At 56.0% G+C, this 12,946-nt stretch overlaps 2 protein-coding genes across 2 annotated transcripts; both read left to right on the forward strand.

The window, feature by feature from the left end:
- Nucleotides 1–1,688: 1,688 nt before the first annotated feature.
- SLS55_010005 (uncharacterized protein) lies at nt 1,689–3,743 on the forward strand (the record flags this gene model as incomplete). The annotated part of the gene is made up of 5 exons (XM_066781397.1): nt 1,689–1,851; nt 1,911–2,033; nt 2,140–2,303; nt 2,356–3,120; nt 3,321–3,743. The coding sequence occupies 5 exons, from the start codon at nt 1,689–1,691 to the stop codon at nt 3,741–3,743; spliced, it is 1,638 nt and encodes a 545-aa protein (XP_066628399.1).
- Nucleotides 3,744–8,641: 4,898 nt separating this feature from the next.
- Nucleotides 8,642–10,245, forward strand: SLS55_010006 (uncharacterized protein; the record flags this gene model as incomplete). The annotated part of the gene is made up of 5 exons (XM_066781398.1): nt 8,642–8,834; nt 8,888–9,045; nt 9,098–9,344; nt 9,397–9,758; nt 9,817–10,245. The coding sequence occupies 5 exons, from the start codon at nt 8,642–8,644 to the stop codon at nt 10,243–10,245; spliced, it is 1,389 nt and encodes a 462-aa protein (XP_066628400.1).
- Between the last annotated feature and the right edge of the window lie 2,701 nt (nt 10,246–12,946).

Genomic DNA, 12,946 nt, shown 5'->3' on the forward strand with positions numbered 1-12,946 from the left:
AACAGCTGTTGACGTTTGAGACAAGAGGGTGTTGCAAAGAACTAACAAGAAAAAAGGAAATGCATACAGCGCTAGGGACGAACTGTGGGCATCGGCTTTCGTGAGCAAATTCGTCTCAAGTCATCGTAGGTCATGCTGCCAGATGACAGCTGTATTGCATTCAACGTTCTACGCTTCCAACACGGCTTTATCACAGTATATGGCTGCAACTGCGGAGTAAAAGATCGGAGAGGACAACTCCAATCATCAAGGTAAGAGTGAAAGAAAATGCAGGTCGTGGTGTCGGCCGTGTCGTCAGTAAACGCCAAGTGACGCCCAATCGACACAAACCTACATAGTGTTGGTGCCGGCAGATCAAATCCCAAAGCCAACGAGAGAAAAATTTCACACGAATCGGAGGGATTGAAATTTGCTGTGGACTGATACCGGCATCAGGAATCCGAAAGATGTCCGGGTGCGATCGAGGTCCTTTCATGCGGCGAAGCGAGAGGCCGGGGAAGCGTTTAGTCAGAACGCGGGACTCCAGATGTTCAGGCGAGTGGAGGTGGGGGTGGGGCCGGTGGCCTTGGACCTGGCTCGTGCAGTCGACACTTGCGTACTGCGACGCGGCTTCAAGGAGCCAACACCAAGCCACGTCGGAGCTAGGACGAAAGGAAGCGAGGGGCCCCACCAGCTCAGTGTTTCCTGCACTCGTCAACTTGGCGTCAAATACCAACAGTGACCCAAGGTTGGTGCCATGAGGCGAGTTGCCCCAGAAGCTACCCAACGAAACACTTATTAACCGCCGGCAGGAGAAAGCTCGGGCAATCGTGCCACGTCCTTTCGGAGCATGGACCGACGGCACTTCACGACGATTTCCCGTTTCCTTCAGGCCAGGGCAGGTTCAACGCGCGGTGCCGGGAAAGGGCGCAGGGCCCAAAGGAAAGCCGGCACATGGACCGGGAGAATACGGGGTCCTGGTACACGGCGAGCCGGGGTGCTGTGCGCGTCCGGCGGGCGGCTGCCATGGGACTGGTGCAGCACAGGGTGACACAACGTCATGCGGCTACAAGAACCACGCCGCTGACGACGCGTAGGAAAGTTTGACGGGCCAACTTTGCTGGACATTGCAAAAAGCTGGCCTGGCTGCGGAGATTGGGAGGCAAGTTTGGCGAGGACGAGTCGGAGAAGGCGTCTTGGACGGTCTTGGAGGAGCGCGGCGGAGCACTTGGCGGCGCCTCCCGCCGCCTGGGCACTTGGCTCGTCCCCCACAATCCACCAGTCCCGTCGCGCGGTAAGCCGCATGCCCAGACCCCAGGCCCACGCCCCAGCCTGCCCAGGGCACACTCCGCAGGGAAGCAACGAGGCGGTCTCCGCCGTTGCTTATCCAGCCCGTTGCGGCCTCATGTCCGTCTCTCGGCCCTCTCCACACCCCCCACAAACACCATGCATCCCGGTTGCATCATTCGGTAATCTCTTCGCTGGAAATTCGCGCTGCACTGCTTGCCTGGCTGCCGCACATGTGACGCCCGCAGCATATAAGAACGTCCAATGCCGTGCCCCAGCCCTTTCGAGTCCCTGGCTTCTCTTCCTCACCACTCCTTCTCCTCTGCCTCCTGCATCAGCCTTTCTGTGCTGCATCTCTCGTCCAGGCTGTCTGACCGCGCGCTCCCTCCCCCCTCCGTCCGCGGCCTGCCAACACGGCAACCATGGCGGACCAGAAGAACGAAGCCCAGCGGCAAGATGCCGCGCCTCCCGCCGAGGAGATCGCGATGCAGCAGACCATCAATGTGAAGGAGCCGAGGTTTTTGGGCATGCGCGGGAAAATGCTCAGCACCATCGTGTCGGTCGTGGCCACAACGGGCTTTCTCCGTAAGTGCTCGCACTACCCCCCACTTGGCGCACCCCGACACTGACGGCCGGCAAAACAGTCTTCGGCTACGACCAGGGCGTCATGTCCGGCATCATCGGCGCCGCACCGTTCAACGACTACTTCGAGGAGACCAAGGACAACAAGACGTACCAAGGATTCGTCACTGCGATTTATGAAGTCGGTACGTCATCTGAAGATCCTCTGGGCATGTCCCCTTGGCGCAGCATGCTGACTCGGCGCCAATGCAGGATGCTTTTTTGGCGCCGTCCTGATGCTTATCATCGGAGACAGGCTTGGCCGCAAGCGGGGAATTATCGCCGGTGCCATCATCATGATCGTCGGCGTTGTCATCCAGGTTTCGGCCGTCAAGCCGCACCATCACATGGCCCAGTTCATCATCGGCCGTACCATCACCGGCATCGGTAACGGCATCAACACTTCTACCATTCCGGTAAGGCTCACCCCCAACCATCCTGGCCTCTTGAGTACTAACGTCACCGTAGACATACCAAGCAGAGTGCTCCAAGTCCACCAACCGTGGTCTCCTCATCTGCATCGAAGGCGGCGTTATCGCGTTCGGTACGATGATTGCGTACTGGATCGACTACGGCTGTTCGTATGGTGGCCAGGACCTGTCGTGGCGCTTCCCAATCACCTTCCAATGCCTGTTTGGTCTCGTCGTGGCCATCGCCATGGTCGGCCTCCCCGAATCACCCAGATGGCTCTTGACCAAAGATAGGCACGAGGAAGCCATCAAGGTCATCTCCGCTCTGCGCGGCCACACTGTTGACGCAGAGGAGACCCGCATGGAAGCCGCTGTCATCATCGATTCCATCCGCGCGTCTGGTCACGTCGGCAGCACCAGCTACCGTGATCTCTTGACCGGCGGGAAGACTCAGCACTTCCGCCGCTGCTTACTAGGCGCGTCCGCGCAGCTATTCCAGCAAATCGGTGGATGTAACGCCGTCATCTACTATTTTCCTATCCTATTTGAGGAGTCGATCGGGGAGAGTGCTAATATGTCACTACTCCTGGGTGGAGTGAACATGATCGTCTACTCAATCTTCGCCACGGTCTCCTGGTTCATCATCGAGCGCACCGGGCGTCGCCGTCTCTTCCTGATCGGCACGGTAGGCCAGTGCCTCTCCATGGTGCTCGTATTCGCGTGCCTCATCCCGGGCACGACGTCCGCGGCCAAGGGGGCAGCCGTCGGGCTGTTCCTGTACATCGCCTTCTTCGGGGCGACGTGGCTACCGCTACCTTGGCTGGTAAGTTTGGTTTCTTCGGGCTACTGTCTTTCCTTGTTTCTCCGCGGCATCGGCCTCGGTAAAAAAAAAAAAAAAATCCCAAAAATCAACCCCCCGATCCCCCAACCACCCCACCATGATCCCTCACACCCCCACCCCCCCCCCCCCCCCCCCCCCCCTCCCCCTATGATAAATGCAGTCCAGAACTAACTCAACAAAAGTACCCGGCCGAATTGAACCCGCTGAAGACGCGGGCCAAGGCCAACGCCATCTCGACCTTCACCAACTGGATCTTCAACTTCCTAATCGTCATGGTGACGCCCATCATGCTGGAGAACATCGGGTGGGGCACGTACCTCTTCTTCGGCGCCGTCAACGCCGCCTTCTTCCCCGTCATCTACTTCTTCTACCCCGAGACCAAGCAGCGCACCCTCGAGGAGATCGACATCATCTTCGCCAAGGGCTTCGTCGAGAACATGAGTTATGTTCGTGCCGCGAAGGAGCTGCCTTACCTGACGGAGGCCGAGATCGATGCAAAGGCCAAGGCGTACGGCATGGTGTCCGATGAGGAGAATGACTCTGATGTCAATCAGAGAAGGGGCTACTCCAGCAGTGACGAGAAGGACGCTACTCACATTGCCTGAGCCCGTTCGTCCCGCGGCGTACGGTTTGACAGCGGGGGGCGGCTGCGTTCGTGTAGGGCCGCCGAGGTTGATCTGACGTCTAGACTTTCTGGATTGCGAGAGACAGAAGCTGGTGGATGGGAGAGTTGCTTGTTGATACCCAGATGAGGGCGGGGTAGAGTGTGCTCCATGCGACGTGCAAGGGAGGAGGGGGTTACCGTGCCGTAATGCTACTACTACTGCAGCGGCGGCGGCTCTCTTGATTTTTGAGTTATAGTTTGATACCATTCCTTAGATGCATAGACAAAATGCAGTAATATACGCAATTTTTTACGGTTATGTCAATCATGTGTTACTGCTGAATCGTGGTCTTTGCGGCAAAACCGAATAGTGTGTTGATCTAACCGGGGACACCCACCGGAGCGGGTAAATGCTGACTTCTGCCTAATCTCTACATATCTACCGCACCTCCATCTCATGACACCGCCCAGATCTTTTCTGGGCTACTAAGCATCTTCAGTGCGGGGGTTCAGATGGGATGGGAGGGGAGGGAGATGTTTCTGTGGGCGGGGATGGATGGCTAAGGGAGGCGGTTGAGGGAAGGGGGGGTATGGCGTGTTGTATGGTTTGGAGGAGGAGGGCGGTGGTTGCGCATGTGAAGAGTGGTGGAGAGGGGATGCTGAAGACGACGTATCATGATGATGAGGAGGAGCTGGCGTTGCGGGAGGCGCTGGTCAGGCTGTTCATGGAGGCGAAGGAGTTTGGATACAGGTTTGCGACTGCGCTTGGTGAAAGGCAGCCGAGGTGTGTGGACAAGTCTGGCTGCAGGCCTGTGTGGAAGGATGACAGGACTTTGTGGACACCTACTTTGCCATTTACACTTCTAGTACCATCCGTCCGATACTGAGTCCTGCAGGAATTCCTATAACAGCATGCATTTGACCGATTCCAGGAACTGTCGTGTAATTGCAGGATTTCAATCACATCCAGACTGAATTGAATGAAGCGGAAGATAAAGGACCAATACTCAGCTGTCTGCAAACTATTAAAGAGATCGTACAGCGGCGATGTCCTTGGATATCAGTACTTGATTAAGCAATTCTGGACGTACAACAGTTCAGAAGGGACATGGAATCACTGCTGTTTCAGAGAGCGGACAGGATCTTGAACATATTTGAGTCATGCCCTCGGAACTTGCACCTGGTTATTATATTCTAATGCAGATGTCGACGGTGGAAGTTGAGGTGGTTCGCGGCACTTATCGTCTGTATTACAAGGGGGCGGCGCTCCATCCCCGCCCAGAAAGTTGACTTCAAACGTCCGCTAATTCTTCAAATTCAGCGATAGTGAAAGATACAGTATGACTGCGGGATTGTCGGTGCCTCCTTTCCGCTCCTTCGAATTCGTGCTGAAAGTCATTTCAAATCCGTTGGAGGACACTTCCACCTCTATTCCAAACCCCTCGTCCTGCGATGTTCCCAAGATAATTGCAACACAATGGCCAAGTTCTTCCTCCCAGGTCGGCACCCCGTTCACTATTGATATTTCCATCATCCCAATCGCACTGAAATTTGTCACTCGGGCAAAGAAAACCAGCCCGACTCGTGATTGATCTCGCGACGTCGAGATCCAGCAGGATCGAGCTTAGGCCTCAGTACTAGTGTTTTGGGAAAGAAATAAAACAGGCAAGCATCCGAGAATAAACGTGGTGACTGCTACCATGTAAACAAGCCCGCACGCCATGGAAATGATGCAAACGGAGTTCGTCTTATTATACTGCCTCAGACAAGCTCGTACCATGTCCCCTTCCGTCCCTAGCGCCAAAACAAGAGCCACGCGCACGAGCCACAACCCAAAAAAAAAAATCTTCATCTCTCCAGCGAGCGAAAAAAAAGAATTGGCTATCAACCGATCTAAGACCGGTAAAACATGATTTAGAGTCTTGCAGCTTCTGTGGATCGAACACAGTACCTCCAGATACCGCACAGAATTTGTGGAGTGTGGGCCGAAGTGGACTTCAGTCTAGAGTGGTTGTTAGTGGATGAGTTGGAGGGTGAGTGCTGTTGAGGGCTACGAACCTGGCGCTCTCCCAAGTGAGCTAAAGCTGCCGCTTAGGTAATCTATAAGATATGTTTTGGCGGATTGACACTAAGTACAAAAACGCGTAGGTTGGGGAGGAGGTGGAGGGAAGAGGGAGGTGAGTAGATGCGGTGCGTATGGAAACAAAACCCCAGTAATACAGAGTTGTTATGCTAGACAGCGATTGGGTTCTCAGTCAACGGGATTCATAAGGGAGGTGGTGGCGGGCCTGACACTGCTTCGTCGAGACGGGAGGTCGAATACGCAGAATGAAAATGGGGTGGATTGAGGCGAGATGCTAATAGATTATGTGAGAGAGGATATGGTGGAGGGATAGGGGTGGAGATATGATGGTGATAGGATCGGGCAGGACGCGAGACTGGTGTTGTGGGGTTGGAATTCCATCAGTGTGGAGAAATGGAGATGAGGTCGCGCCGGGCCGCACGGTGGAAGTGTGGAGGCCCAATGATCATTGCCAACCATGGTCGTGGAAGCGGAGGGGATGGGGTTGTGCAAGATCATGTGAGTGCTCTTCGGGAGGGTGTTTGGAAGATTCGAGGGGTTTCGCTCGGGCATCCGGAGTTGCATCGGGATGATTGCACAAAGCATTATATGAGTGAATCACACGTGTTCAAGTCTCAAGCTAATTAAATCGGACATTGAGTGTGCTGGTGAGGGGATAGATGCGGAAGGTTCATGGTTATCTTGGTCAGGAGAGGAAAGTGAAACATCTGACGTTTAGCTTCAAGTTTCCCATGAGCGACTCCAGAAAGAGAAGAAAAAAAAGGCGGGTGGAAAAGCAGGTTCTACGTAGGGGAGCAAAGCTACAGATAGCTATAAAAGGTGCATGAACCAAACGAGTGATAGAGGAATAAGACTGCAATGCGCTCGCCAAAGAGACATCGGCGTCGTCGGAATCGCCTGGGGACCGAAACACGGGACGACCAACTTTTCGGAAAACGGATGCGGAATTAGTGTTTTAACGGAGCTCGCATACGAAAATGGAAATCGGTCACCACTGACGTATGGTGGTGTATGACGTTGTAAACGGCAAGTGTCGCAATGAAAGTGCGAGGTCCGGAGTAGAGATAGTGATCAGCAAAGAGCCCATTGCTGGCCCCGGAGAGGATCACGATAGCCGACGCAGGGCATCTTGCGCAGTCGGCAGTGCTGTGTACCGACAAGCAGCCGAATGTAACACGTGGAGCGGATTTCACGGCTCCGCATTTGATGGTGGAGCGGCGGTGGGTGGCAACAGCACTGATCACCGTGGCGCCGGCCGCCCGTCGGACTTCGGGCGGTGCGTTGCTGTGTCTGCAAAGTAATCTGACCGACGCACACCGACGAGTACTGTGGAGTTGGGAAAGCAATAGTCTGTCAATTGGGCTTCTCACCGCTGCGAAGAGGGAGGTTGTCAAGACGTGTCCTCCCCATGGTCGCGTTTCGTTGATATCTCTCAGTGTTTGATACTCGTCTGCTGATGCAAACCCCCGCGTGGATTCGGAAACTAACGAGACCCTTCAGCCGAAAGTCAGCCAAAACAGGGCACCACTATTTTATTATCTATCTGAAATGGCTGATTGGTCGCGGATGACGGTTGGGGGTAGCGATCAGCAACGGGCTCGTTAGTTCCGGGAGGGAAGACCACTGCACCCTTGGATTGGGCAGTGTGGGGCGCAGTGGGATGGCACGATGGAACGACCACCAAAGGGTCCTTCCCCACACAGCCTCCGCGCGTGCTTGTCTGCGGCCAAAAGGGGCTGGAAGAGGAAGGAACCGCAAGGTCGTGAAGAGACTGCTTGTTCATGCACCGGGAGAGGGCATAACGGGAGACATGGTTGCAGAGTCGCGTGAGCATGGAATCAGGGAGATGGTGATTGGCCGGATGGTCAGGAACGCGGGTGTGGCGGCGATCAAATTACTGGAATCAAATACATCAGCTATCAAGCCGCCCGGCACGTTTCACGCCTTATCTGGCGGACAGGACACGCGCTGGGACTGGCGAGCAGCATCGGACCCGGCATCGGCCGAGCTCAGGCACCGTTTGTCCCCGCCACGCCTTCCGCCCTCAGCGCCCGAGGCTGCGAGATTGCCCGCTTGGGCTAGGCCTCCCGCGCCCGCCGCCTTCTAGCGCCTCACCAGAATTCTGCCGGGCGCCGCGAGTTCCCAAACGCGCTAGCACACTTTTCACCGACCACTCCAACCCTCGCTGCCGCCGGCCGCTCTCACCACCGCCGTCTGCCCGCTCCGGCCGGCGATCACAAGCGCTGGTGCTTTCCTGGCGCGTCCGCCCTTTGCTCGAGTCCGCCCGCCTCGCGATCCGGCTTCCGGCCATGTCAGCCGCAACCGACCTGATTTTCGTTGGTCACGGCCCCACCTCAGTCGTCATCCGCGCAAGGCTGCTAGCTCGTCCGGAATCAAAACCACCGCCCTGCCCGCCACCGTCGCGACGCCGTGCTCCGGCCACGATGTGCGCGTCGGCGCGGCCCAGCAGCGCGGGCGGAGCGACCAGGCACGCGGCGTCCCGCGACGATTTCGTAACCGCTCGGCTGTTCTGGCCTCAGGTGATGGTAGCCATTCCGACGGTCGTATCCCCGGCCCTACTACTGCCCACACTAAGCTAGTCTGAGGATGAAATATGGTAATGGAAAACGCTACAGCACCCACAAATGTAAGATCTGCTCCACGTATAAAAGCCGCTCGGTGGCTCCTGAGACGCAATGCCCGCAAGATCTCGGCTCGACGTTCGCTTGAGGCGTGCCTGGTGCTTAAGTGCGTTTCCCTTACAAAGATCTTCGAGGCACATTGGTTCCTTCTCCAACGCACCGCAACGAACCATCATGACGGGCCAGGACTTCGCGACCGCACCCCAGGTGCAGGACGACAACCTCGAGACCAAGAAGCGTCTCTCCAGCCAAAACGATGAGGAGGGTTTCGCCAAGGAGCAGCTGCAGCAGCCGCTCGACCCCTACGGCGATGAGGTTGGCGCCGCCGTCCAGTACAAGACAATGAGTTGGTGGCAGGGTGCCATTGGTATGCTATCGCGCCACAAGCACTCTCAGCCCGGGGGCTAACCAGCTGCGCAGTCATGATTGCTGAGAACATCTCGCTGGGTATTCTCTCGCTGCCGGCAGTCATCGCAAAGGTCGGCCTGATTGGTGGTCTCATTGCCATCATCGGCCTTGGCATCTTCACCACCTACTCCGGCTACCTCCTGTGGCAGTTCCGCATGCGCTTCCCTCAGGTATGCACCAGGCCTCCGCCGTGGACGACGCAGCCGTTAACTCCATAACCAGTGCACCAACATGGGCGATGTCGGCGAGATTCTGCTTGGCCGTTTCGGCCGCGAGTTCTTTGGCGCTTTCTACGTCATCTACTGCATCTTCTCCGCCGCCAGCCATCTGTTGACCTTCGTTATCGCCATGAACGTCCTGACCGGCCACGCCACCTGCAGCATTGTCTGGGGTGTTGTCGGACTCGCCGTTTTCAGCGTCCTTACCATTCCGCGCACGCTGAAGAACATCTCCTTCCTGTCCATCATCTGTACGTTTGAGCCGCGCGCACTTTTTATGCTTCGCTAACAATGCTCTCACAGCCTTCATCAGCATTCTGTCTGCTGTCCTGCTCACCATCATCGCCCTCGGCGTTGCTCCCAAGGCTTCCTACGCCGACATGGACGGCATTTACCACCCCAGCTTCCCCTCGGCCTTCAACAGCATTTCCAACGCTGTTTTCGCCTACGGTGGCCACGTCGCTTGGCTCAGCTTCATCAGCGAATTCCGCCACCCCGAAGAGTTCCCCAAGGCGCTCGTCACCCTGCAGTCCATCGATACTACGCTTTACGTCATTGCCGCTCTCACCATCTACCGCTACGCCGGTGAGGACGTCACCAGCCCCGCTCTCAGCGCCAATGGCGAGATCGTTCGCAAGGTCGCCTGGGGAATTGCCATGCCCACCGTACGTCGAATCCATAAACCATTTTGACCAGCAAGAACAGCTTCTAACGTGGTTGCAGATTGTCATTGCTGGAGTCATTTTCGCCCACGTCACAGCCAAATACGTCTACCTGCGCATGTTTGCCGGCACCAAGTACCTGCACAGCCGCGGCATGGTCGCGACGGGCACCTGGATCGGCTTGGGCGTCGGCACGTGGACCATCTCGTGGATCATCGCCATGTCGATCCCCAACTTCAGCGACCTCCTCGGCTTCGTCAGCGCTCTGTGCGCGTCGTGGTTCTCGTACGGCCTTCCGGGCGCGCTGTGGTGGTATCTCAACAAGGGCCGCTGGTTCGCCGGCCCCAAGCAGTGCTTCCTCGCCTTCTCCAGCGGCTGCCTCATCGTCATCGGCCTCATCATCTTTGGCGTCGGGCTGTACGCTTCCGGCTACCAGATGTCTGTCGACTCGTCCGGCGCTAGCTGGAGCTGCGCGGACAACTCGAAATGAGTGTCATGATTTGTTTTCTGTTTCTTGTATTATGAAGCGATGGGGGGCGCTCATGTGATTGTATATATATGATATCTTTTAGACCCGTTCGGGGAGAGGACAGCTACAGTGTAGCATCCATCCTCGCATATGAGTATGAGAAAGAAACCACCAACTAATGAAATAAACTTAAAAGTACGCCTTTGAACATTGTGAAAACTAGGGAAAGTCGGGTCCTTGGGACCTCCAGAGGCCTCTGCAATCACCACTTCTACTTCGTGCTAGTCTCGCGCCGGCCCTCACACCAGCCCCAGACTCCATCGCACGACAGGCGTGACAACGAGAACCTCTCCTCTTCTCACAAGCGCGCTACGTACTTATCACGCGATCGCCTGCCCGAAGGAGCGCTTTTTTTCTCCAGGACCGACGAAAAGACGCACACCGACTCTTCTACGCGCCATCTGCTACTACTACCACCTACTACCACTGCTGCCCAAGGGACCGACCGACCGACTCTCCTCCACTACTCCACCGCCCTCCCCCCAGCCAGCCCCCGTACAACCCCATAATCTCTCCTCCCCCCGGACCGTTCCTCCCCCCTTGACAGGGGAACCAGACTTGTTTGGGTCGAAGTGGGCGCGTGACTTTGATCAGCATGCGACCCCGTGACCCTTTTTTTATGTACCCAGAAATTCTCCAGGAGGCGGAGAAAAGGTTTCTGTTACCCCAGAGAAACTCGGGGGTGTGGGGGTTTTTTCCCCGCAGAATGACGATGATGATGATGATATGTACATATACATATATACATACGCAACACGCAAACCCGCTTTTTTTGACGCCTCGGCATAGCAAGGGAAACAGAATGCCGGGTACGTGATGATGCGCTACGTACTCCTACTACCTACTGCTCTTGGGTGGGCGGGTGGAAGGGTTGTGTCAACGGGCCGTGCTGGTTACGTACAAGCTTTTTTCGTTTTTCCGTCTTTGTGGGGAGAATGGCGGGGGAGCGGGGTTTTCTTTTGCGTTAGCTATCAATCGATCAATCACCCTTGCAGGCATCAGACACGAACATGTCGGAGGCATCACTACTGTTACTAGTACTGTCAAGCGGGCGTAGTGGTTACGTACAAGCTTTTCTTTGTTTTGCTTGTCGGTTACCTGTGGGGAGAAGGCGGGGAGTTGCGTGTCTGCAAGGGCGATTGATGGTAAGGAAAGAGACCATCACACCACACACACACGCGCGCGCGCGCGCGCGCGAACGTGGCGGCAGCGCAATTGCTTTTCACGACTACTGGCGCATTCGCGGTAGCGCGTACCGTCTCGTCAACGCGCTCGCTCTCTGGGGTTCATCACCAGGGCAAGTCAGGCCGACGATGTGAGAGTTTGACTGGTTGCGGCCGTCGTCGTGTCGTTCGCGCCCGGCCGGCCGCCCACCCGCGCGCGGGTCGGATCGGGGGAGGCCGGGTTGTTGGATATGGGATCCATGTTCGTTTTAACTTTCTTGTCTTCGCCCGAAGGGGTGTGCTGCCTGCCCCTGGACGCCGCCGCCGCCGCCGCCCCTTTCGATGATGACAAGACGGCCCGGGGCACGGTGGAGAAACGGGAAGCTTGTGAGGAAGGCTTGGTTGGTGTCCTCGGGGAAACTACTGTCGTTTCGCCCGGTGTTTTGCATAACCTTTATTTTTTATTTTTTTTTGCGCCTCTCGCGCGCTGCTGTACTTGTCGCAATGTTAGAGGGTCAATGGCGTCTGGAAGGAGGCAAGGTAGGTAGTAAACAGCCGACGCAACAGCTGATTGCTACCACTGCTCCTCCGTCATCACCGGTCTCATCGTCACCATTATCGTCGTCATCGTCGTTGGTCCCGGAGATTTGTGCTCCCTTTCTTGGCGGGGACGGCGACGATCAAGAGCGGCATTTACGTACTTACTATTTCTTAGCGGCGAGGGTAAGCGTACCCGGCACTGCTGATGAGCGACGAGCGGAGTGTTTCTGTGATGAGATAGACATACACGCCAAACATTATTAACATTGTTAAGAGGCTCCTAGCGTTTCCACTACTGCAAGAGATGACGAATGTGACGGAGGGTCTGATGTGCAGCTGCGCTGGAAGGATGAAACATTCGCGTTGCGGCGAAGACGCGCATGTTTCGCGTCGGATCGACGCTGGGCGGAACCATTTCCGCCGATGGCGCGTCTGTTGAAAGATGGTTCTGTTAAAGTAAGAATTGGCACGGTGGGATGGGTGCATTGGCTGAGTTTCGGTGGTGGCAGGATCATTAGGATTTCTAGGGGATGATATGTCGCCTTCAAGTAGCGCGATGTTTCCTTTCCCTGCTTCCTTTTTCTTGTCTATGGTCCCCTTTATTTTCTCATGCCTATAGAATAGTAAGCTTTTGAGGCGAGAAGCTTTTTCGATAGCTGAAATTCGTCCGCGTAATTTGCGCTATCTGTTGGATTTCCAACACCACCGATATCTAGAGCAAGTGATTGTTGCTTGTCCAGCGTTCGTAGCATCTCACAAGAAGTATTGAAAGACTAAAGACATGCACGCAAAGCTCTTAACGGCGTGATCGGGTTCGCAGCAGTCGATACTTACGTGTTCATGGGCGCCATAGGCGTGGAAAACGTCATGGCAGACGTGGACTTCGCCCGCGCCGCCAAGCCCTGGATCGACGGGACTGGCAAGGGAAAGGGCTTCCACGTGGTGACCGGCAACAATCC

The sequence above is a fragment of the Diplodia seriata genome, assembly GCF_021436955.1.
Source record: "Diplodia seriata strain FDS-637 chromosome Unknown scaffold_11, whole genome shotgun sequence".
NCBI lineage: Eukaryota > Fungi > Ascomycota > Dothideomycetes > Botryosphaeriales > Botryosphaeriaceae > Diplodia > Diplodia seriata.